Source organism: Prosopis cineraria, unplaced genomic scaffold (assembly GCF_029017545.1).
Source record: "Prosopis cineraria cultivar Desert tree isolate PC_DT_omini unplaced genomic scaffold, ASM2901754v1 PC3, whole genome shotgun sequence".
Lineage (NCBI taxonomy): Eukaryota > Viridiplantae > Streptophyta > Magnoliopsida > Fabales > Fabaceae > Prosopis > Prosopis cineraria.
The window spans coordinates 34,776,049-34,801,586 of NW_026555334.1; the positions used below are offsets into that span (position 1 = coordinate 34,776,049).

Sequence of the window (25,538 nt, forward strand, 5' to 3'; positions counted from 1 at the left end):
ATTTTACAACTCTTTCAATCCTATATGGATAGGAATGTAGGAATTACAAATACTTATTTTATTACAAAAAGTTAAATGAGTTTGATTACACCGTTAAGATTCTTACATCCATGATAGAATTTAAATTTATATTTTTTTATGAGTTATCGATCAAATTTTATCAACTGAACTAATATTTAATTTGTTGATAAGAATTACTAATACTATTGTGATGCCCATTTAGTTGTTAGAAAAAATAAAAATAAATTAAATTACTTTTTTTTTTATGATGAGTCTAATAAAACTTGATACAACATATCATAAATATAGGAATCATTACACATTTTGTTAATTTCATGAATTTTGATTCTTAATTTAACAATTAAATTATTTTCTTTTTTTATAAATATGATTGACCTATCCTTATTCGTGGCATATTTGGATCATTTCTATCCCATCTCATCAAGTTTGGCAACCAGATGGGCCTGAATTACTTGTTGGAAAGGAATAAGGATGTTTAGGCACAAATACAGAACAAGTTCACGTGTGCACGCCCACAAACCGCAACTTCTGAAATTTATTAGCCTTGTGAATGAAGAAGTGGCTTTTGGATCACACTGTTTCTGAACATGGCATAATTTAAGGAGTAGGGATTAGAATAACACTTTACGTGGTGGACCTAACCACTAACCCACTTGATGACAGAGGTCAACCAGTTTGACTTGAGGAGCTTGATTTTCATTTCACGGAGGTACTAATACATAACGGTTTCAAACTAACTCTGGCTCTGGCCTCTATACCAGCAGTGTCAGAGTACTGGAAAAATACAGGGAACCAAACACCAGAAATTACGATAACAAGGGCCCCACTAGGTCTTATTAATCACGCCATTACTCTCGGCTTTTTCTTACTTTAAAACCCCCCGGTTCACCTGAAATCCCCCGCCTCTACCTCACTTTGTTCATTACAAACTCAGACCGAACATGGCTCGTCTCGCAGCTTGCTTTCTTCTCCTCTCTCTCTCTCTCATTGCTTCCTGCGTCGCAGGTCAAGACCCTGAGCTAGTTGTACAAGACGTACACAGGTAATTAATCAATTGATTAGCATTTCAGTACTACATTGTTATTAATAAGCTGCAGGAAATTAATAGAGTCACATTGTCGTTGTTATTATCAATACAGAAGCATCAATGCCTCCAGAAGAAATCTAGGGTATTTATCGTGTGGAACCGGCAATCCTATTGACGACTGTTGGAGGTGCGACCCGAACTGGGAGAGGAACCGGCAGAGGCTGGCCGATTGCGCCATCGGGTTCGGCAAGGATGCCATCGGCGGAAGAAACGGTCGAATCTATGTGGTCACTGATTCCGGCGACGATGACCCGGTAAACCCTAAGCCAGGAACTCTGAGATACGCCGTTATCCAAGACGAGCCGTTGTGGATTATCTTCAAGAGAGACATGGTGATAACTCTGAAGCAAGAGCTGGTGATGAACTCCTTCAAGACCATTGACGGAAGGGGAGCGAGTGTTCACATTGCCGGTGGGGGATGCTTAACAATACATTACGTGAGCAACATTATCATTCACGGCATTCACATTCATGACTGTAAGCCCACCGGTCATGCCGATATCAGAGACTCTCCTCGCCACTATGGGTGGTGGACAGTGTCGGACGGTGACGGAATCTCCATATTCAATTCCAGGCATGTATGGGTTGACCATTGCTCCCTCTCTAATTGCCACGACGGTCTCATCGACGCTATCCATGGATCCACTGCCATCACCATCTCCAACAACTACATGACCCACCATGATAAGGTCATGCTCTTGGGCCACAGTGATTCTTACACTCAAGACAAGAACATGCAAGCCACTATCGCCTTCAACCACTTCGGAGAAGGCCTTGTCCAGAGAATGCCAAGGTACGCATATAAATGAAACTTCACAATCTGAAACTCAGATATGTGCTTGTTAATTGAAATGGTTGGGTAATGTGGTGGTTAATTACGTTGTTAATGCAGGTGTAGGCACGGGTATTTTCATGTGGTGAACAATGACTATACACACTGGGAAATGTATGCGATTGGTGGGAGTGCTAATCCTACCATAAACAGCCAAGGGAATAGGTTTCTTGCACCAGACAACAGGTTTAGCAAGGAGGTGACGAAGCACGAGGATGCTTCAGAAGGAGAGTGGATGAGCTGGAATTGGAGGTCAGAAGGTGACCTGTTCTTGAATGGAGCTTACTTCAGGCAATCTGGTGCTGGTGCTTCTTCAATCTATGCTAGGGCTTCAAGTCTCAGTGCAAGACCGTCTTCTCTGGTCGGCTCCATGACCATGACTGCAGGTGTGCTTACATGCAGGAAGGGCGTCCGTTGCTGATATATAAACTAACTGCTGGGGAAGCAAAGAGGAAGTTAACTACTAGGAACCAGAAAAATTCTGTAATTGGCTTTTCATTTCCCAGCAGTTCTTTAGCTATTTATTTATTTTACAAGTTGCAACCTCTAGTTTTTTCTCTTCAAAAAGGGCATACAATTATGTGGTGCGCGAGTACGTAGCATCATAAATATATATATATATATATATATATTTTGACAATCTGGGTTGTGCAATGGGAAGCAAGTACACCAAGTGTTGTTGGTTTTGATTCAATGGTATTTCAACTTTCATGTGCACGCCTCCTCTTACTAAAGGACTACTGTCTCATTCTTTAACCTGTCTGCTTTCTGGTACTCACTTTAACCCATCTAAGCTGATCATCTAATATATATTCTCCTAGCTAGCTATTTATTTATTGAAAAAGGGGACATTTATATCACTGATGAGATTAAATACTCAATATATTGAAGGTAAGAGGCTGCGAAATGATGCAATCCATTTCATGTAGTGCACCACATCTTTTTTCTGTTCGGGACAAAGCTGTACTAAAAGCAACGTTAATAATCATGCGAAGTGAGAAAAGTCAGCTACATATAATTAGAATCAACCATGTTAACTTGTAAGGTGCTTTCTGTTTGAGAAAAAAAAAATGAAATTTGTCAAGACAGAGACTTTTTGGCGTCAATCGGGGAGCAAAAGATGATCGCCGGTGGGGTCAAAAGTATCTATCTATATATATATATGGTTGCGAGAGCGAGAGGGGTTTGAACTTCGAGGTTCACGTTCGTAAACCATAATGGAGGATGTGGTCATGAAGTGGAGCTGATCCATCCATCACGTCTACGAACATACACTCATTCACCTATCAAACCCATTATTACAACACGCTCACTCTCTCTCTCTCTCTCTCTCTCGCACTTGCATATCACTCCACTGGTCTTGAATATATGTATATTTTTATGTATCAAACTGGCGTGGGTGCGTGTTTAATGTTAAACAACATTAATAAGCATCTGTCTAAGGTCTCTCGAGCCCTTTACGCGCGGGATCAACTTGCATCGCCTGTCGTAACCCTTCACAAAGTTTGCATATAATTTTCATCGGCGAAGGGTCCTCATGTTCAAGACATCCATCATTAATGATGATCAAATTAAAATTACTATATATCTTGGAGCAATATATGATCAAATTTATTAATTTAAAGGAAAAGAGATATCTAAAATATTTAGGAACTATTTGAAATTATTTTTATTTTATTATTTTAAAAACTAATATTTTATAATACATGTTCTCAGAAAAATATAATAAAAATATGTGTTTTTTTCATTCTCCAAAATAATAATCCCAAAATATTTGAAAGTTGTTTTTATTTTTCTGCTTTTTTATAATAATATTTTATTTTTTATTTTTTAAAATATTTTTAAAAAACACGTTATCAAACAAATTTTTTAATTCTTTTATTCTGAAAAAAAATATTTTTAAAATAAATTATCAAACAAGTCCTAAAACGTGGTAAATTGGTATCATAAATAAAGTCAAACCAACTTTTACACACCCACCCAGACTTATATAATATTTGAAATACAGATAAACTTAAAAAAAAAAAGTGATAAATAATGAAAAGAAAAAATAGTGAAAAAAACCATAATTAATGAGCGTTGGTGATTAATAACAGTAAGAGAAAGAAGAGGCGAGTCTCCGTGATGTATCTACCACAGGCTCGCGTTCCTTCTCCTCTCTCGCAAACCTATAAATACATAAGGAGCCACCTTCCTTACTTGACATTCATTCATCAATCTCACTCCCGATCTTTTTCCTCTCCAATTCACTCTTTATAATCTCTGTATTTATCTCTCCCTTCAATTCCTCTCAAACAACTTGTCTCCTCACATAGTACTGCCTTAGCTTCTTCTGCAATCAAAGAAACATGGCATTGGCTTTGGGCCCACTCCAGCTCGCCGCCCTCCTAGCTCTGCTCTGCGTGGCCGTGGCCGTCGCCGACATGGCTCCCTCGCCTTCTCCTTCATTTTCGCCCTCGTCTTCTCCATCTCCTTCATCTTCTTCTTCGCCTTCGTCTTCTTCCTCATCTCCTTCAATATCATCCGCTCCTTGGTCCTCTCCCTCTTCAGCACCTGCCCCGGGCCCGGCCGGCGTTGACAACCGCATCCAATACTATGACCTTCCCGATGAGGTTGACGCTCCCTCGCCGTCTAGTTACAACGCTGCAGCTCCTGGCCCCGATGGTTTCGTGGACTACGACGTTTCCGATCTCTTCTAGACATGTACATAACTCCTCTGCTGGCCATGCATACATGGTTTAATGCTTTATAATTATTATTATTATTATTATGACTATTCAATGATTATTTTATATACATTTAGGGCATATAAAATATAGAGTCTTCAAACATGCATGTGGTTTCTCTATGTTAATTGTGGCTTTCCAAGATGAGAGAAACCGAATCCCTTTGAGAGATTCTTGTACTGCAAAATAAGGAGTTTGGATGTATGTATAGCCTCGGGTCATTTTATCCCTTTTTCTAGTTTTTTTCGTTCCCCCCTGGTTCATATAATGTTCCAATTTTGCATGCCTTTAACACAATACATGTCAAATGTTGAGTTCAAAATCAGGACATTTTTCAAAAGAGGGAGGTGGTATTATCATTAAGACAATACATTTTTATTTTCTTATGTGCTAGATGCAGATGAAAGAAAGAAAAGTCCACCAAATCATAACTGATATTTTTTCTTCTAATTCAATGGCCAATTTAATTTTGTAAACATTTTTACGACGAATCTGCTGTAGATGCCGCATGTGATAAGCATATTCTTCTAGAATATATATATATATATATACTGTGAAAATCAGCTAAATTGAGAGGCGAAGATGTCATAGAATGAGAGACTTAATAGTGAAATAATAAAAAAGTTTCGAAAAATGAGCAGAATTGGGTTAAAAAAAAAAAAAGACGAACAACCGGAGACACAGGCTGGAATAATATGAAAATAAAAAGTAGTAAGAAGTATATTTAATTTTACACGAAAGTCTAACGAGGGCATTTGGTCTAGTGGTATGATTCTCGCTTAGGGTGCGAGAGGTCCCGAGTTCAATTCTCGGAATGCCCCATTTTCTATTTTTCAATTTTTTTTCATCAATATAAAAGACCATGAGAGAGTGGAAGGATAAGAATGTTATGAAGGCAGAGTATTTGGCTGTATTCAGATCTACAACCTCCAATCTTATCCTTTTCATTTCATTTTTCAGAAGCCAAATTATTCTATTGGGGACTACATTCATACACTGAGACATTTTTCTCTTTTTTTAATTAATTGGTGAATTTTGTAGGCAACAAGTCTAGATTTTAGCACGCCATTTTTTTTTTCGTACAAGGGCTATTATCAATTCTCTGCAAGAAGCCGTCTTATTTACCTTCTGTTTCCAAGCAAAAAAACTGCTCACAAATTGCAGAATGGGAACGACGTGTCTCAAAACATAATTGGAAACCATTCCTGGAAAAATCGATGGATTAATTGTCAGCCACGTTAGCAAAATTGACAATATATTGGAGGAAGTTTATAGGGACAATTAAAATTCTCTTAAAAAATGTTTGAACAAGTTAATTGCAGATTTCTAACTTACAGAGGCCAAATTAAACATTCAGAATCACGTAAAAACTACAGACATAAAAGAAGTAATTGAAATCTTGTTCTTGCCCCCATGAAATGCAAGGGGCAATGAAACGGGCTAACTTTTGTACAATTACTACGCTTTTGTCACTTTCATATCAGATGCTTTCATGATTTCATCTAACAATTCAAACTTGTCTAACAAAGATTTCCTTTTTCACAATCTTGCATTGTGGCGAGTGTGGTTTTGTGTTCATTAAAGCACTTCAGAAAAGAATCATATAAACGAAGTAATCTCAATCTCTCTCTTAGTCCTCCCTGCCCAATTAATCCTCCGGACAAAAATGCTCCTTGTTTCCTAGTTCCTGAAACTGATCTTACTTCTGCTACCAGTAGTCTTTACAAGAACAAGAACCTTCACTGAAGTGGTGAAAACGAATAGCATCTCTAAGAATTATTTCTCTCTTCTCTACTTTAGATATGAGCTTTATTGTTGCGTGACAATCATTGCATACTCTCAGATTCTTCATCACTCTCACTGGAGCTGATTCTGGCAGAAAGAGTATTCCAAAAGTTACTGCTAACTTCTCACTGTGGTGGTTCTTCATGCCTGATTTGCCACTGAGTTCAAATTCTGAGATGCTCAAAGGAAGTTTCTCAGTATCAGAGACCATTTTCTTTATCTTCACCATCATTTCTTCCAACCGTGAATAAATCAATTGACTCATTGGATAAGAGCGATCTCCCACCAGAAAAGAATGAACCTTGTTTCCTACTTCAATCCAACTTATACCAGGTTCCTTTTTAACTCCTCTATTTTGCATGAGCTTCCTAACTTCTAAAGCAGGCTTCTCCTTCCCAGCATCATTGAAGATATTATAAATAAGCACATAAGATGCAGCTGCTTGAGGTTCGAGCTCTATTACTCTGTCTGCAACACGTTTTGCCATGACAATGTCTTTATGAACTCTGCAAGCACTTAACAAGGCACGCCATAATACAGGATCATTTTCAAAGCCTGAATCAAAGATAAATTTTTGGGCATCTTCTAATCTCCCAGCACGACCTAACAGGTCAACAATGCAAGCACTGTGCTTTACATTAGCTGCCATGCCATAATCTTTCTTCATGGCTTCAAAGAATTGTAGTCCTTCTTCAACTAGACCTCCATGGCTACAAGCAGTCAAAAGCCCCAGAAATGTGATCTGATTGGGTTCAATTCCAGTAGCAATCATCGACTCAAAAAGTTGTAAAGCTTCTTTGGGACATCCATGTTGTCCAGTGCTGCATATCATCACAGACCAGGATACCACATCTGGACTCACTGTCTCTTGAAAGGTCTGCTTAGCCAAATCAATGTCTCCAGACTTTGCATACATGCAAATCTGAGAATTCTGAACAATAGTAAAATTGGCAGTCCCAGATTTTAATGCATAACTCTGAATCTGTCCTCCAGATCTTGCCATGGCCATATCTGCACAAGCACCCATCACACTAGATATCATAAATTCATCTGGTGTAATTCCAGATGACAAGAGTTGATGGAATAAAGACAGTGCGTTTTCAAACTGTCCATTTTGAACAGAACCTGCAATCATGGATGTCCATGAGACAACATCCAACTTAGGAGTTGCGTTGAAACACCTTAGCCCGTCCTCTATTGAACCTGAAAATGAGTACAAGTCTACTAAAGCGCTGCCAATGAACTCATCTGACTGAAGATTGTTTTTACAAATTTGAGCATGAATTTGCTTTCCAACCTCAAAAGTTTCATCACCAATGCAAGCTTTAAGTATGCTTGAGAATGTAAATTTGGACGGCTTCATTCCTTGCCTTTGCATCTTGCAGAAAAGATGAAGTGCTTCTCGGGCATATCCAGTTGAGATAGTCTCTTCTTGCAGGAAGCCAGCAATCATAGCATTATAAGTGATAATATTAGGGTTGGGTGTAAAGTTGAAAATTTGAATAGCATTGATCAAGTTTTCGCTCTTTGCATACATATTGAGCAATGCAGTCCCCACAACAATGTCTAAGTCCACACCAAGCTTCACTATGTATCCATGAAGCATTTTACCAAGTTGATTCAAATTCTTGGTGCTGCATGCCTTTAGCACACTCCCTAAGGTATAGTTACTCAACATCAATCCAGATCGGTGCATTTTCATTAGGAGTTTGAAAACCTCATCATTGACACCTAATCGAACATAACCAGCAATCATTGAATTCCAAGAAACTTCGTCCAGGACTGTGGAAGTCTCAAACAACAATCTCGCCTGCTCAATCTGGCAACATTTTGAGTACATATCAATAAGAGAATTAACCAAAACAACTTGGTCACTCAATCCACCCACAATAACCAAACTGTGAATTAGCTTACCAAGTCGTGCATCCCCAGCATGACCGCAAACTCCAAGAGCGCCCGCATAGGTAAACTTATCAAGTTTAAGACCATCCATTCTGGCCTGACCAAAAGCATGCATGACCTTAGCATGCATACCTGTCTGGGAATAGCCAGAAATCAAAGAGTTATATGAAACGATATTGCGTTTGGGCATTTTGACAAACAGATTTTGAGCATTATATAATTCACCACATTTGCTATACATGTATAAAAGATTGTTGAGCAAGAATAAACAGGGTTGGAAGGAAGTCTTGATCATGTGTGCATGGGCAAGTTTTCCATGTATCAGAGATCCAGTTTTAGCGGATGATTGAATTAATTTGGTATAAGTTACAGAGTCTAAGAACAAGTAGGAGAGAAGAGATGGGGGATGTGGAGGTGGTGCTGTAATGGGCTGAGGAAATGCGCTTTTTGGTTGTTTATTAACATAGAAAACATCGGAGGAGTCCATGATGGAGGGAAAATTAAGGTTGGGGGCATTCAGTTGGAGAACTGACATGCTTGCTTCTTCCAAACATGAAAAAACAAAAATTGAGAAATTTCTTGAGAGAAGGTTTATCTTCTTCTTTGCTTCTTCTTCGCCTGCTCTATCCTTCAGTTTCCCCACGTGAATTTTAACAGTGTGCTTGATTCAAATTTCTGCTCCTCAGCTAAGTCCATCCAGCAAGAAAACATGAACCCACCTGCGTCCATGGAAGAAGTGGACCTGCTCAATAGAAATGTTTTGAAATTAGATGAAGAAATGGTAGACAAGGGCAGCCAACACAGCAAACACCAGCGGTTCGGAGAAAGCAATGATTTCAAAGCAACAAGCTTAAACACACAGTAACAGCAATAGAGAGAGGAAAAAAAAAATCCAGTGAAGCATCAATGAAGGAAGCTGATGGAACACAAAAATTCCTGAGATTCGAGCTAAATCACAATTGAACATACCTAATATAATCACAGAGTCAGAAATTCAGGTGAACAGCCCATCTTCAGCACCAACTCAGAGCATTATTGTACAGAACAAATCAAGTTCAAGTCAGTTGACAGAACAACATTCAATTGCAGTGCCAAATCAAAGCAGCAATCAAAAATTAAAAGCCAACATTTATTAAAACAGACTAAACTGAAAAACTAAAAAAAAAAAAATTCAAACTCTTAAACATCACAGCAGATTACTGCCAAGTAAACTCAAAATCCCAACAGGTTGCACGCAGAACAGGAAAAGAAAAAGAATGTGACTCAAAGTTCATACCTGACGGACGGAGCAAACGGAGGAACAAAACGAAAAACCCCACAAAAATTACCCAAGAAACGAAGTGGAATGGAGTGGAATGCGGTCGATTCAGTGATGAAGAAGAAGAGAAGGCGAGCAATGGGGAAGACTGAGGCGGTTATGAGAACGATGGTGGGGATCACGAAAAACAGGGGAACGGCTGATGCAATTTGAAGAAGCTAAGGGTAACAAATGGTGGAAAACTATAGTGAAGGGGTTCGGAGATGGAGGGAGCTAAGGCGAAGAGGACGAAACCTGGAAATGGACGCTAGCACCCATGGTGAGGAAGAAGAAGCACCGCGGAGAAGACAAAGAGAGGGAGAGCACGACGGCTATGGTGAGGGAGAGTGGAGGACGGAGGAAGAGTGGGGCAAGACGGGACAGTGGATGGAGGAGGAGCACGGCGACGATGAACGGTGGGGGAGGGATGAACGGTGGCGGACACAGGGAGTTATATGGCAAGAGAAGAAAGTGAGGTAGATGATACCGAACCTATAACGAGCGTTTGGGCTTGTGTGTGTGTGTGTTTTTTTTTAAATTATAATCTACCTAAAATATGTTTTTTATTTCTTTGACTATAACAGAGTTACTTTCATCCCCAACAAATTCTTACACTATCTCTCTTAAAAATTATAAAATATTTTTAATTAAATTTTATTTTTTAATAAAATAATTATTTATTTTTAAATTAATTTTATTTTTTTATATGCATTCTTATTAAATATTTTATGATAAATATAAAATCATTTATTAATAAAAATATTTAAAAAAAATAACAATTACATTTTAAAAAATTAAAAATATTTTATATTTTTTAATATTTAAATGTTTAAAAAATATTATAGAAGAAGTATTAAATATAATTATTTGAAGTTAGCAATACTAAAATTAGAGAATTAAAAAAATATTTTATAAAATTAAATATGTATTTTAGTATTTTTTAAATTTTTTTATTGATTAGTTTTTTAATTAATTAATTAATATCTTTAATATATATATATAATTTTTAAAATTTCTGTTAAAACCTGCCAGAAACTCGCAATAGGATGTGGCATGACAGACAGGGCTCCTCTCGGGTTTTGTCATGGGAATCCTGTAGGCACAATTCGCCATGCAAGGGAAGCAGATGCCATAACAGTGTCAATTTGCCCTGAATACGGACAAAAAACATAAAATTTTAAACATGATTTCTACTCCCCGGATCACCCAAAAAAACCACAATACATATTCATGTAACACAAGAAAACATTGAAGGAGGGAATGCCTCTAGCAATAGAGCCCATAATTTGAGATAAATTTGATAGACCAGCTTAAATCTGTTTAAAAAAATTAAAAGACAAGTTTAAAAAAATAATATTATTTAAATTTTTCAGCTTTAATGGATCTCAAAAAATTTAAACCATGTATGATCAGATTCAGACTTAGCCCTCGAATAAAAAAAATAATACTTTAAAAAAGTATAAAATATAATAAATATTAATTAATTTTTAAGTTTTATATTATTTTATATTAAAATATTATATATTTGTGTGTATTACTATAGTTATTTTAAAAAAATATATATTTTTTCATATTTTTATTATTTTTAATTAATAAAATAATATTTAAAATATATTTTAATATTAATTTTTATATTTTAAGACCCATTTATTTTTTTTAAAAATTTTTGAGTCCCATACATTGTCGAGTATTCAAAAAAAATATTTTATATTTTTTATAAAATAAGATGATTAATTTTGAAGTTAAAAATTAAATTAAAAATAATTTTAAAAAATAAAATTTGAGCATGTACGAATCTCAATTATATTATTAGATGGACATAATAAAAAAAATAATATTCTTAAATAATTATCTGATTGCTATTCATGCCATACTTGATTAAAAATTAAGAATAAATTAAAATGGATGCCCTTTGTATGTAAAGGTTAAATAATATAAAAGTAAAAGAAAAATAATCCTAGAAAAAATAGTATTTTACTCAAAATTAAATAATTTTTTATATATTATAATAACTAGTATTTTTTATATTCTTAAAAATAAAAAATATATCTTACTCAAAAGTTATTAAAAATTTTGGACCAATTAGGGCGATAATTTTATGTTAGTGGTCTAGTCGTAACTAAATTGAAATTAACTTGATCATAATTAAAATAATATAATTTAATTAAAAATATAAAATATTTATATATGACCATGACGAGACCAATATTTAAACAACTAAAACATTAATTTATAAGTAAATAAAATATTCATAAATAAATTACACATAATATAATAAAACAGTAATATTATTACTTAAGTGCAAAGTTGATAAGTTATTATTTTTTATTTTATTCTTTTAAAGTAAAAATAATATTTTATGCTTAATAGAGTTATTTAAAAATTAAAATTAGTTTAAAAAATAAAAAAATATTTTTAAAAAGTTTTGGGCATACAAGTCAGCCTGAATAAGCTCAAAGCCCGAATGAGTTTGGCTATATAAGCTTTTTAGATAAGATAGAATACTTTAAACTCAGCCCGCCTTACCCGAATTACCAACCCTATTTAACAATTTTCTTCGCACAGCCCTATTCGTTCAATTACATGGAAGAATTGAGGTGGTTTGATAGATAACGAGGAACAGGCAGATGCTAGAAAGCCTGAACTTAAAACTCTTATATCATGTAAATCAAAAAAATTGGGAGAACATTAAATAAGGAGCCTTCAAAGAATTTGATATCTGAAAAAAGATTAGGAGACACTTGTTAAAATAATAATTTCACTTATTAATTATTAATGTTTATTTATTACAAATTTTTATTAGATATTAAATTCTTTTAAGGTACTCCAATAACATTCAACTGATGGTTTTATTTCTTGTCTGAAGCTAGAAAATTGTGAAATCTTGATAATAAATGACAGAGGCTTGTTCATGTACTGTAAATCAGTCCTAATAAATAAATCACAAAAATGCCTGCAACCTTTTATGCGTACTCAAGCACAATCACCTGATGTTGATTACAGGACGAATCATGGGACAAATATATACATGTATTATTCGATGTTTTTGTAGTGTTGTATAAGAATTTCAGACATAAATATAATTTCCACCAGGGGATATTGATCAGATAGGGAACATTCATAACTTATTTTTATATACATCAGGAGGTGGGGAACCTTGCAAATGAAACCCATGGCTTTTGATAGTGTTGTTCCAATGCCACGGCAAGTTTATTGAAGACGAACACAAACGTCCAAACGCACGAACATGAACATGGGAATTATATGACAACAATTTGATTAAAAATGGGGACAAGGTATAAATAGCCATTGGACTACCCAATGAGTGGATCGGTGCATGCATATGTATGGCACAAATTGATGATAAGAACCAAGAACTACATCCAATAATTGGTGAAGCGTGTGTCACAGTCATAGAACATGAAGGGGCTGCCAGGTGCCTTTGTCTTCTTTTTTGTCTCAACGTTAACTGATTCAACGGACTCACATCTGCAATTTATTATTACTATTATGTCTGTTCTTGCTTCTCTCTGTTTCTTGTTCATTTTTTTATCCCTCTCCGTTTCTGCAGCTTCTGACCTTAGCTTCACATGGGCTCATACCTTAAATAAGTGCTGCCTAACTGCCATTGTAGAAAGTAAACTTGCTGATTAACTATAAATAAAACCACCCAATGAAAGTTTTCCTTTCTTCAATATTCTAGCATTTCAGTATCTGGTTTTTATCTCTGAATAAGAATGATCCTCAATTCCAAAATATTAGGACTTGAGAGGACTTTCTCAGTGCTTTACAATAATATTCATGGAAACAGTATATCATTTTAGAAAACCAGCTAGCCGACCAGTTGATTAGGATTACGTTTGGGCCACAAAGTAAGCATGCGTGCTGGTGTATTTGTACCTACTGCCCATGTGCTTATGAACCTTGGGCCATTTACAAAATAAAAAAACGAAAGGACGGCTTCTATTTTATTCATGCTTTCTTGCTTCCATCCTTGTCCTTTTCCACGCTTTCTTGCTAGTACTTATATACCTAGCCTGTTCATCTTCTACCCTCATCTTCATCTTCATCAACCTGTTTTCCTCTCTCCTAGAAAGCTAAGACAGAGAGAAAGATGATCAAGCTAAGGTCAATGAGGTTTAGCAGAAGCAGTTGCAAGCTGAGCAGTGGAAACAGAGCTACCCTATCACCATCAGAAAAGGATTGCACAAGCATGAGTGAAATTAAATGGGAGCTTCGTCCAGGTGGCATGCTTGTTCAGAAAAGGGACACCAGTCAAAACGCAGGAGAGGGACTCATCACTCTGAGAGTTTCAACTGTGTCTCACTGGCATGACATTTCCGTTGAAGCTACTTCAACTTTTGGTATAAATCAACCTCATTTCACCACTTTTGTAATCCTTTTCTTGTTCAATTTTTTATTTGTGGCCCAAAGTTTCAGACTTTAGGCGTCACTGAGAAAAACCCATACGAGTTTGACAAAAGTGGTGAATGAATTGTTTGTTGCAGGGGAATTGAAGACGATATTGTCACTGATAACTAATCTGGAGCCCAGAGAGCAGAGGGTATTGTTCAAAGGTAAAGAGAGAGATGATAAAGAACACCTACACATGGTTGGGGTCAAAGACAAGGACAAGGTTCTGTTGCTACAGGATCCAGCATTGAAGGAAGAGAAGAAGCTGCTTGGTCTTGCGGGAAGAAGCCAACCCATTAACACTCCTTGTCGTATCATCAGTGTCTGACTAGTTTATACTATATAAACTGTGATTAGGTACTAACCGCCAGAGAAAAGTGAAGAGTGCTGAATATTATGATGCATCTTTCTTCTCTTCGTCTTAGACTAGCAAACTCTATATACATGTACCTGTTATATTCCGTCGGTTTGCGACTTGTTCAATTAAAAAACTGTGTAAGCTAATGCAATGCGGTGTCAGTGTGAAGAGTGGCGTTTGCTCTGTTATAATGCAAGTGTTGATTCCTTTTGGATATTCCATGTAACTACAATATTATGAGTATATGATGGCCTTTGTATTGTGTTTAGTTTGGTAAACCCACGCGTGCACACAGACACAAAACAAATGGAATAACAAAGGTGGAGGTAAAGTCTATATAGTGGAAGTTCAGCTAAGCCTGGGGGACAGCTTGATCAGGGAAAAAAAAAAATAAGTTATAAAGTTGAAGTAGCTGGGGAATGTAATCAAGTGCTTACAGCTTGTTTCATTGATATGATAATAAGGTCAAAAGGTAGGGTGAGAAGCGTGGGGCCCAAGAGGTCCCATGAGAGGGGGATCAGTCAGGCCATGTTCATCTTTCTTCGGAAGCAGCTTCAAAGGATTCATCCTTGGTATTAGAATTTGCTACTTTAAAGTTGCATTCTAGCTTTTTATCTGATTTGTGTAACACACTCACGAGAATCCCAGAAAAAAGCTTGCCATTGAAATGCCTTTCTTTTTCTTTTTCTTTTTTCTTTTTGTCACTGGGGCTGAAGAAGTGTTATTGGTTACATCTCTGCTCACTTCTGCGTATTGTCAGGACAACAATAGTTTCTGTCCATTAAGCAACGATGTGAAGTCACATGAGCTGTGAAAATTATGCAGAAAGAAAGCAGAATCCCAGTTTATTTGAAAGATCTTTTCCGACTTGTGGCCCAAAAAAATAGAAATTTGAACTTACGATACTGAAGCATAATTTTCTCTTAAATCTAATTGCTTGGGTAGCCTAATGTATGTGAATACCAAATTGCACGGTTTTTAGTTTTTCAGAAGGCCCATGCCACGTTGTAGCCTGATACAAGATTAAATTTAAACAGCTCAATCTCATATTCTCATTAGAGGTGATGGTGTTCATCAGTCATCATCCAATCCATGCTAAATCTTTGTAGTAAGACACAGAATTTATGAATTTATCACTTACATGTGATGAATTTGCATCCGCTATTCTAATTTTTAACTAACAAACACAAGCTCCAGAGTATATGCATAAATTTTAACCTAAAATTTCAAAATTTAACACTCATATATGAAATTTTGTAATTTATTTTCCAGATTTTAATAAGAAATATTTTAGAGAGTAAGGATAATTATATAATTAGTTAGATTATCAACGACCAATTTTTAACCTAAAATTTAATTCATGTATTGGTCTCAAAATGTCATTCCCCCAATTTATTTATTTTTTTATACATATTTATATTTTCCTCTTCCGCGTATTGCTTCTCGCCTTTCGGGTTTTCAGCAATTACGATTCGTTCATTTCGATCAATGGTAGCAAGAAGGCCATGACCTGCTCCCGAAAAACATAGCCTCTCCCACCGAAGGATGGGATTGAGAGCACCCCAACGGGCTAAATCTAAATCAATTTCATGGCACGAACATTCTTCACTGATTAATTCACCAAAGATTCGCAAATCCAGAACAAAGTATTTCAAGCTTCAGTTGCTGCTCTCATCCATTTCTTCTTCGCCAGAAAAGCTATCAGGAGCAGAAAGATTTTGCTTTTCGAGCTGCAAGCAAGATTTTTTTTGACTTGGGTTTTGTTTTATCTTTGCTTTTCAATTTCATAGACAGAATTATGCAAACTTTAAGCGCTTGGCCCTCAAATGGCGGCTACTGTTTAGTTCCTCATTTCAGCCTTGAAGTAGATTATTATTTTTATATATGTGCGACAATTAGAAGGAACAGGAGGTTGGGTCCTGTTTTTGATGTTTCTCAGAGTAGAATTATCGGTGATTTTGACTGTTCGAGAAATTCCAGAGTTAATAGAAGTGATGCTTGCTGTGGAATCCCGAATTCCAGAGTTAAATTTAAATTTGCTCCTGTCTTCAAACCAAAGAAGGATGACATTGGATCCTTAGCTCCCTTAGCATGGGCATTGGAGGACTAAGCTGTTGGGGAGAATACTGATTCCATGAACGATTCATCACTTGGCAGCGAGAGAGATGGTATAAACTGTTTAAATTTGGATGAAGTTCAAGACAGTAATTATGAACAACAAATGCAAGGAGGAGAGAATGACTCTAAATTGATGTTGGGGCACTTGCAGTCTGCTAAGACAGTAGATGAAATGGAGGAAATTCATAAGGACAAAGGGGAATTGCCGCCTCAGGTGTATTCAACCATCATGAGAGGTTTTGGTAAGGAGAAGAAAATGGATTCTGCATCAATTCTTATGAATTTGTTGAAGAGGAAAAGGACTGAAACCAATGGTTCTTTCAGCCCAAATCTTTTCATATATAATAGTCTGTTGGGGACAGTCAAACAGTCTCAACAATTTGCAGAGGTGGAAACAATTATGAACGAAATGGATCAAACAGGAATCACTCCTAAAGTTGGGGTCGAGCCAAATGCATATGCCTACACAATTATGGCTTCAATTCATACTGCCCTGGGAAATTTTAACAGAGTTGACGACATCATTTCCGAGATGGTAACATTGGGAATTGAGCTCACGGTTGTGACATTCAATGCAATAGTCAGTGGCTGTGCACGGGGTGGCATGAGCAGTGCAGCCTATGAATGATTTCACCGAATGAAAGTTCAGAAGATCGCTCTCAATGAGATAACTTATGAAATGCTGATTCAGGCTCTTGCTAGGGATGGGAAGCCAAAGCTGGCATTTGAGTTGTACACGAGGGCACACAATGAGGGCCTTCATCTATCCTCAAAAGCCTATGATCCTGTGTTGGAGTCTTCACATGCTTGTGGCGCCACCATTTACTTAAGTCCCTTGGGACCACGTCCTCCAGAAAAGAAAAAGAAAGTGCAAATTAGAAAGACACTGACTGAATTCTAAAACTCGGCAGATGTTCCCAAGAACAAGTAAACCATTTGATAGGAGTGAAATTTATTACTCAGACAGAAGGGAGTGAATCAGTAATTTAGTACTGTGATGTTTTATCATTGTCAATTGTTGTTTTGTATGTTTGCATATTCTGCTCTGAAACCAACTTGAGCTCTTTGTATTCTCAGCTCAATAAAGAAGAGGAGAAGTGCAGTTTACTCTGCCTTTCCTCTTTGTTAAGTAAATCAGTGTTGTGATAGTTCCTCTGGAAGCGATAGTTCTAGATCGAGTCATGCTCAAATTTTTGGAAGCCAATTGACGCGCCTTTCTTTGGTCATAATTGAACGGCTTGCGCTTTTGAAACTGAAGTCGAATATGGGAGCTCAATGTTTTTTGCTCTAGGTTGGTCTGAACAAGAAGCCACTAATTTTCATCCACCTTTGAAATTGAGTAGTAGTTGAAAGAAACTCCTTCAGTTTTGGTTTAAAAAAAAAAGGGAGAAATGTCATTATTAACAGTTATTAACAGTTAAGATTAAGACATGCATGTGATATCTGCTCCCTCTAGTTCACTTTATTGGTTACCTTTTAAAAAGTTGAAGTGGTCCACTTTATAAGTTATTGAATTGATAGTGATGTTTTATTTTAAATGAAATGTCTAAACTATCCTTAAAAAATAAGAAAAAGAGAAATAGAAAAATAATATTATATAATTTATTTACTTTTTGAAGGTTATATTTATAATTTTATTAAATTTTATTTTTTATACTTTTATTGCATTGGTATTAATGAAATTGATAAAAATAATTTATAAATAAGATCGAATGGAGTATACAGTTACACATACACAACCCGTATCTCCTCCGTGGTGATTTGGGCCATTTTTACAATGCTTATTCAGGAGATGGGCCGGTGTTGCCCATCTAAATCGGCCCAATGCATTTGCACAGGTGGTGTCTGGGTGACTGATCCATATATATACACGCACAAAGTTATCACAAGCAATTATGCTTTGAATTTTAATTAGGTATAACTGATTATAAAAAAATTAATTAATATAATTAATTTTAAATATAATTAATTATGTTATGTGATATATAATTAATTAATAAAGTTAATTAATAAGATTGATTTTAGTTAGAATTGAAAAGCAAAATTAAAAATAAGGTAAAACAATGATTTTGTAAAAATTTATTCAAACACCCATGTTATATGTTAAAATTAATTATGAATTTAAAATCATATTTTTTAAAAAATATCCAAACATCCATTGTACATGTCAAAATCAATTATGAACTCAAAATTATAATTTTTAAAAAAATAACCAAACACTTTCATACATGCCAAAATCAATTAAAAATCAAAATTATAGTTATCTCATAAGCTACTACTTCCTACTTTCAATTCAATACTTTTTTAAAAATTTACCCAACAATCATACAAATTATTTTACAAATCATATTTTTTGATTTATAATTGATTTTGACATAATAAGAAGTATTTGGATATTAAAAAAACCTATAGTTTTGGATTTATAATTGATTTTAACATGTACAGTGAGTGTTTGGATATTTTTTAAAAAATATAGTTTTAAATTTATAATTGATTTTAACATGTAATATAAATGTTTGAGTAAATTTTGTCAAAACGTGGTTTCCGTACAAGTAATTAATTCTGAATGCAAATCCAAACAGGCACTAACATGCATGTGTTGTTTGCCTTTTTTTTTTTTTTTTTTTTTTTCCTGAGATATCAAAAGGGGGAGGGTTACTTATTTGAAATTTTGCTGATGGAACGAGAGAATCAAGGAAGTTGGTAGAGGAATATGAAGATTAATAATTAATTTTTAATCTTACTCTTACAACTAAAGCGTCATATTATCATAGTTTGAATTTTTAAGTCATTGTTTTAATCTTTGCTAAATCATATGATAAAATTAGAAGAATATATTCATTTTGCCAACAGTAACTAAGTTGAGTGGAACTATTGTGCAAGTAAAATCAAATATTTAAGGGCCTATTTGTTTTAGTTTATTTTATAAAAAAATCACTTATTTTTTAAAAAATTCATTTTATGAGTTTTTATAATGTTAGTTTAAGTTTTTAAAAATAATCAGAATTTAAAAACAAGTATATTTTTAATTATTTTAAGAAGTTATTTTGAGTACCTTCTGAAAATAAAGTAATGCAGTAGATGAAAAGAAGTATTTTAAAAAGATGGAATTCACAAAAAATATCATAAAATTTAAAAATAATATAATAATAAATTATTTTTATAAGACAAAAACAAAGGAAGATATTATAAAATTTAAAAACAATCAATTAGTAATCACTTTTTTATTATTATAATCAAAAATAAAATAATATCTGTTTTTTCATATTACCTAAAAATTACTTATTTTTTAATCCTAAAGAAATGGGTCCTAAATTATGCCATCGATGGAAATAACTACTTTGAGAAAGCTATTTCTTATTTGAATCTGATAAAACTGAAATATGAATGAACAGGTGGTATCATTATGAGTTGGGTATAAAAATAGGATACAATTAATTTGTATGCTCAGATTGTATGGTAACAGAACAGATTAGTAAAGGAGTTAAGATAAAAATGTTGACGAATTAGAATAAGGGAATAGTAGTCATGAAGCTTAAAGAGATGGATTAGGCGACTGGCCCATCATTACTACACTCGACTCTCTCCTCCCCTCCACTCTCTCTCTCTCCCCACTCTGCCGCCACTAGATTGTTCAGACTCAAGATTTAATGTATTAATTTTTTATTTTTCATTTCTTAAAACAAAACAAAAAATTCTATTCACACATAGTTTGGATTTAACATGGATTATCTAAATTTAATATCAAAAATTTTTAAAATTATAAAATATAATTTTTTGGTAAAAACAAATTTAAAATTTTAATATTAAATCTGCACTGTTCAAAATATATCTGAATTTAGATGGTTAATTTAAAAAAATTTTAATATTAAATTTAAACTATACAAATTGATGAGAAAATGTATTAATTTTTTTATAATTTTTTACTTAAATATATATATATATATAATGAAAAATAAAAATTAATACATCAAATATGGATAATCTAGATTTTCTCCAACTGCAGCTAGTAGGCGGAGGAAGGAATTGCCACCCAGAGGAGAAAAGCCAATCTCATCATCATTACTGACAATGGTCTTCACCATGATAATAATTAAAAAAAAACTTTTGTGCTTAGTTATATTTAAGATGTTTATTTTTAATTAATTAAATAAAAGTATGTAAATTTTTTATAGAATATTTATTTTATAATAAAATTTTATTATTAATATATTAAAATTTAAGTGCTTCAAATTAATTGATTAAAAATATATTAAGTATATATAATTAAGCACCTAAATCATATCCTAAAGAAAATCTAATTTTGGTTCGCCCGTGATGGAGGCTCATTCAATGTTGATATTTACTTTGCATGAAGCCATTTTCCCTCCACCACCCACCTGTCTCATATGCTTGGATCAGGATCGGCACCAAACGAAACTTGCCACGCAATCCTCTTGTTTTGCCTTAATCAATTCCTGTATTTAAGTTTATTCATCCTTTTATCTGAAATGCGCAGCTCCGGATCTTATCTTTTTCAAGTGGTAGATTACAGATGCAACTACCTTTTTTTTTTCATGTAATAAAAATATCCTTAAAAGGTGCCACGTAGCGTCGCATTCTTATAAATTCTGATGCCTCCTTGGGTATATTTTTTTTTTTTTAACCTATTGGTGACCTACCGCCCTAGCCTTTCTTGAACTATTTTACCATCATATGCACACACGCTCACATATCTTGTATCTTTAACTATTTTATCATCACAAAAAAAATAATAAATAAAAATCTTATAAAAATATTAATATTAAATTAAAATTTTTCAACGACCATATTTTTAAATTTCAATACTCTTTTTATTATATCTCAACATTAAAGTTTCTAAGTTCATACATATGGGTAGCGACCTAGCCTGTAATTTTTTTTCCTAAAAAATAAAACCGACATGCAACTCCCTTCCTAAGTCACTGATTTGGTTTAATTTGCACAATTTCTTTGGTAGTTATATAATTAATTAATTAATGTTATACTTGAAAATAGGGAAAAGTAAGGTGTAGAAAACAGTAGGAAAGAAAAGTTGAGGAAATAACATTTTCACTCGCTTAGTTATAAAGATAAAGTAAAGTTGAAAAAATAAAGTTAAAGGTAAACATATGTTGGTCTCACATATTATTTTTTTATTTTTAAATTTATCTATTAATTTTTAAATTTTATATTTATAGTATAATTATAGTTTAATCGTGAACTTTTATTAAACAAGTGGTATATTTAATTTTTAAATCAATTAGATAAATAATAATTCTAAATTTTTAGTTAAGCTCTTTTATATTTAGGTGCAGTTTCAAAATTTTAAGATTATTATATATTTAATAATTCAATCAATAAAATTATAAATTGGATGAAGAAATTTTTGGTCAGTGTTGGATAAAATAATTTGTAATTTTATTTTTATTCAATCAATAATATATGATAGAAATTATTATATATATATATATAATATTTTTAAAATATTAAATTTTATTATATATAAATATTTTTATAAATAATAAAGTTATTGTTGTTCATATCAAATTAATAACTTTTCTTTTTTTTTTATTTTCTCTTACTCATCTAAGTATAATGAGAGAAATTATTTCCTCTATTTTTCTCTCCTTTCATTTTCTTTCATTCTTATTTTTTTTTGCGAATCAAACACAGCATGAATTGAGATTTGAGAATGTTTTTGCCTGCATCAACATGAGTGAGCAGCTAAGGGGATTGATAGCAATATGCGGGCATAATAATAATTAAATGGGTTCGAAATTGAATCCCCAAAAAAAAAAGGGTTCGAAATTGTGTTTAACTGCACAAAAACGGTACGTACGCCGTCGATATAGCATGTTCTTTTATTTTTTCTTTTGAAATTAGAAAAAATATATTGAGAAGTGTTGGGAAAAAATAAAAGAGAGTGTATCACGAGGCGTGTCAGGGATAGAGGATTTCAAAAGGATAAAAGAACTTGACTTTTAATCAAATACAGAAAACTCGAGCTTTCTTATCACAGTTCACCTAAATGTAAGAATGTAAAGTGAAAAATTAATATAGATACAAAAAAGCAGAGGTACATTAATTAAAGAAAGAAACGATAGGCTATGTCAGCCGTACAATAGAAAAATAAAAACTAAAACTGCATGATAAAAGAAAAATAAAATAAAGCAACAGATGCAGAGTTTGAAACTGATAGTTTGTTGATACTAATGATCCTTTTTGTTGAGAGAGGACTTCTCTATTTGTAGATGATCTTGGCTTGGTGCTCAAGCCCCATGATCATCAGTTTCTTTGAATTTAGAAAACACTTCCTTTATTTTGATTACTCATCATGGATGGAGCGTAGATAATATTGAATTAATGGTTAAGGTTTCATAAATATTTTTCTTTTAATCATTTTAAAACCAATTGAGTTGAATTGAGCTTGGGCCTTTAAATTTATAATTTGGGTGCAAACAATGCCCTCGCATACAAATTGGTTGGAGTCTTTGTAGGCCAATTTTGTATGGATACTGCCATTAACCCCACTTCCAAAAGTTGTATGATTGGTATGTCTTGGTGTACCAGCTTGTTCTTGTTCTAATTAATGGTTGATTTGGTACTTTACTTGAAGGAAATTCATATGGTTGAGGATCAAGGATCATATGGTCTAGCTTAAGATTAAGTTTCTCAAGATTTGATATCTCAAGAGCTAGTTTTAAAAGTAACCCTTCAAGTTTTTAGATTTTAAGGATTGATTCTATAAAATCTAGCTATTGTGGGGCCCCTTAGAGAGAGCTCTTTAGGAGAGTGCTCTTGTGGAAAGGGTCCTTACAAAGCTCACCTTTCTGACTTTAGAATCGGGTTACCTCCTGATTTCAACAGTGCCAAGGCTAATTCCTGATTTCAACGATTATTGCCAATACCATATGGATTTAAATTAATCTACTCCTCTCTAGGCGAACTTCCGTCAATGATCATGCTATACACATTTATCACATATTATGCATTTCAATACTAAATTTATGGCAAATAATCTCACATACTTATTTTAAATCGCTCCACACATTCATCATATTATATATATCACAAATATCGACTTTTGTTACAATATGCCACAAGTAAACTTTTAAATCACAAATAAGTGGCATAATCAACATTTTCTTTTCCAAAATTATTTCACAAGTCAAACATTGCCAGCATGCATCATACATTTAAATCATTAATCATATTTCACAAACACGATTAGCATTCAATCATGAAAGTTAAGTTTTTCCCGGTTACCTCAAATCTTTGAGAAGTCAAAGATTTACCCCTCATCATACCAACTTTCTAAAGCTTCAATAAGCTCGAATGGTGCCAAAAACAGACCTCACTACATTCATACTACAAGAATATCATCATTGTCTAATGGTGCCAAAAACGGACCTTACTACATTCATACTACAAGAATATCATTATTGTCTAACTTCTGAAGCTTTATCAATATATAACTTCACACACTTTATTTTACCGACTCGTAATCACTACTCATTCATAACCAATGGGCTCATTAAATTTCATTAATGCACATTATCATTAACAATACCTCAAACCACTATTAATGCATATTAGCATCTCTCAACAACCATATTTATGTTAACTTTTGGATAATAAATGATGAACCAATCACTTTTAAAATAATTAATATGGTGTTCCACTATATTAAACAACTCCCATTATATTTATTTAACCTAATAAATCGGACCTATATTCCTATAGATGAAAAATCCATCTCCCAAGTCAAACTCCACCATAAATAAGGGAGAGAAAGGAAGAAGAAGGCATCATGAACTTACCTTAGGTGTTTGGGGAGCTTCAAAATGTTAACAATAAAGCCAATATCGTGCCTAGAAGTCGAAGTCGAGCTCTTCGTTTTCCTCTCCTCCTATTCTTCTGTTTTCGCACGCAGAATGAATCAAGTATATCTAATTTTTGACCGTGTGCCACGCGCATGACATAGAGGAACCCGTTATTCAAATTTGTCTTTCTGCGCCGTGGTGGACTGACCATGCACCGCGGTGTGTGGCACAGAGAACAATTCTTCATTTTTTTCCTCCTCTTTCCTTGTCCAAGGCCTGCCATCGATCTGAGACTACTTCTAGGGCTAAAATCACAACAAATACATCAAGTTAAGCCCCTCTAGTTACATACCTTATTAACTCACTAATTACCTTCATTAGATTAATAAACCGGGTTAATTTTTTTCGAATGTTACAACCCCTCTGATGTTGGCCTTTGTGGTTCCAACCCCTATAATGCTAGCCCTCGTAACTCTAACCCTTTGATACTAGTCCTTATGGCTTTGGCCCCAGTGGCTCCAGCTCTCATGATTGAGCGGGCCTACTATTGAATTATACTGCCATTTATCCTTTGAGAGATGTTATAACAATCCTCATTGTTGATCTTCTAGTCGAAGGGCACATTGAGAGAATTACCTTCCAAATCCATCTATTCTTTGAAGGTGCAAGTCAACTAGAATTTGCTCTTGTGATGGTCTAGACAGCATAGCAGAGATGTTCCTTAGCCCATCTTTTAGATTTGCAATATAGTTTTTTGTCTCTCGTTAGCTTATACTTCATGATCTACTTATGCAGCCACGTTTTTTTGAGTCATAAGACTTAGGTCTATTTCTTTCAACAATATATTGATCCTCACGTGTCTTAGGCATTCTGTTCACACGTGTCCTGTTAGGTGTGCCGACAATTGTTAGGCAAAAATAAAAAGGGGTGTGTGAGGCAGCCAAAGATGCGGGGTCTCAAAAGGATAGAAGAACCTAACTTCTAATTAAAATGGAGAATCTGGGCTTCCTCATCACAGTTCACTCGGATATAAGAATGTAAAGTGAAGAAAATTAACATAGATACAAAAAAGTAAAGATACATTAATTAAAGAAAAAGGCGGTGAGCTATACCAACTGTAAGATAGAAAAATAAAGACTAAAACTGCATGATAAAAGAAAAAAAATAAATAGCCCA

General features: G+C 34.1%; 6 protein-coding genes and 1 non-coding gene across 9 annotated transcripts; 5 read left to right on the top strand and 2 right to left on the bottom strand.

Moving 5' to 3' along the window:
- The first annotated feature begins 936 nt into the window (after nucleotides 1-936).
- LOC129305832 (pectate lyase-like) lies at nucleotides 937-2,629 on the top strand. Its single transcript, XM_054945973.1, has 3 exons — nucleotides 937-1,063; nucleotides 1,161-1,901; nucleotides 2,001-2,629. Exons 1-3 carry the CDS (start codon nucleotides 963-965, stop codon nucleotides 2,359-2,361), a joined length of 1,203 nt encoding a protein of 400 aa, XP_054801948.1. The 5' UTR covers nucleotides 937-962; the 3' UTR covers nucleotides 2,362-2,629.
- Nucleotides 2,630-4,288: 1,659 nt separating this feature from the next.
- On the top strand, nucleotides 4,289-4,639 carry LOC129305548 (vegetative cell wall protein gp1-like). The gene has a single exon (XM_054945547.1). It carries the CDS (start codon nucleotides 4,289-4,291, stop codon nucleotides 4,637-4,639), a length of 351 nt encoding a protein of 116 aa, XP_054801522.1.
- A 776-nt stretch (nucleotides 4,640-5,415) lies between these two features.
- TRNAP-AGG (transfer RNA proline (anticodon AGG)) lies at nucleotides 5,416-5,487 on the top strand. The gene has a single exon. It is a non-coding gene; the product is annotated as a tRNA-Pro (tRNA).
- A 447-nt stretch (nucleotides 5,488-5,934) lies between these two features.
- LOC129306005 (pentatricopeptide repeat-containing protein At3g13880-like) lies at nucleotides 5,935-8,269 on the bottom strand. Its single transcript, XM_054946289.1, has 2 exons — nucleotides 7,577-8,269; nucleotides 5,935-7,462 (listed from the first exon to the last, which is right to left on the bottom strand). The coding sequence occupies exons 1-2, from the start codon at nucleotides 8,205-8,207 to the stop codon at nucleotides 6,375-6,377; spliced, it is 1,719 nt and encodes a 572-aa protein (XP_054802264.1). The 5' UTR covers nucleotides 8,208-8,269; the 3' UTR covers nucleotides 5,935-6,374.
- Nucleotides 8,129-10,147, bottom strand: LOC129306006 (pentatricopeptide repeat-containing protein At3g13880-like). Of its 3 annotated transcripts, none has more exons than XM_054946292.1 (3): nucleotides 9,682-10,147; nucleotides 8,366-9,095; nucleotides 8,129-8,270 (listed from the first exon to the last, which is right to left on the bottom strand). In XM_054946292.1, exons 2-3 carry the CDS (start codon nucleotides 8,886-8,888, stop codon nucleotides 8,266-8,268), a joined length of 528 nt encoding a protein of 175 aa, XP_054802267.1. In that variant the 5' UTR covers nucleotides 8,889-9,095; nucleotides 9,682-10,147; the 3' UTR covers nucleotides 8,129-8,265. The 3 variants fall into 3 exon arrangements, with proteins under 3 accessions (XP_054802267.1, XP_054802265.1, XP_054802266.1); XM_054946290.1 differs by having other exon boundaries at nucleotides 9,630-10,147; XM_054946291.1 differs by having other exon boundaries at nucleotides 9,323-10,147.
- Nucleotides 10,148-13,483: 3,336 nt separating this feature from the next.
- On the top strand, nucleotides 13,484-14,637 carry LOC129306007 (BAG family molecular chaperone regulator 2). Its single transcript, XM_054946294.1, has 2 exons — nucleotides 13,484-14,014; nucleotides 14,159-14,637. The coding sequence occupies exons 1-2, from the start codon at nucleotides 13,765-13,767 to the stop codon at nucleotides 14,389-14,391; spliced, it is 483 nt and encodes a 160-aa protein (XP_054802269.1). The 5' UTR covers nucleotides 13,484-13,764; the 3' UTR covers nucleotides 14,392-14,637.
- Nucleotides 14,638-16,555: 1,918 nt separating this feature from the next.
- On the top strand, nucleotides 16,556-17,167 carry LOC129305549 (protein LOW PHOTOSYNTHETIC EFFICIENCY 1, chloroplastic). The gene has a single exon (XM_054945549.1). It carries the CDS (start codon nucleotides 16,556-16,558, stop codon nucleotides 17,165-17,167), a length of 612 nt encoding a protein of 203 aa, XP_054801524.1.
- The last annotated feature ends 8,371 nt before the right edge of the window (nucleotides 17,168-25,538 follow it).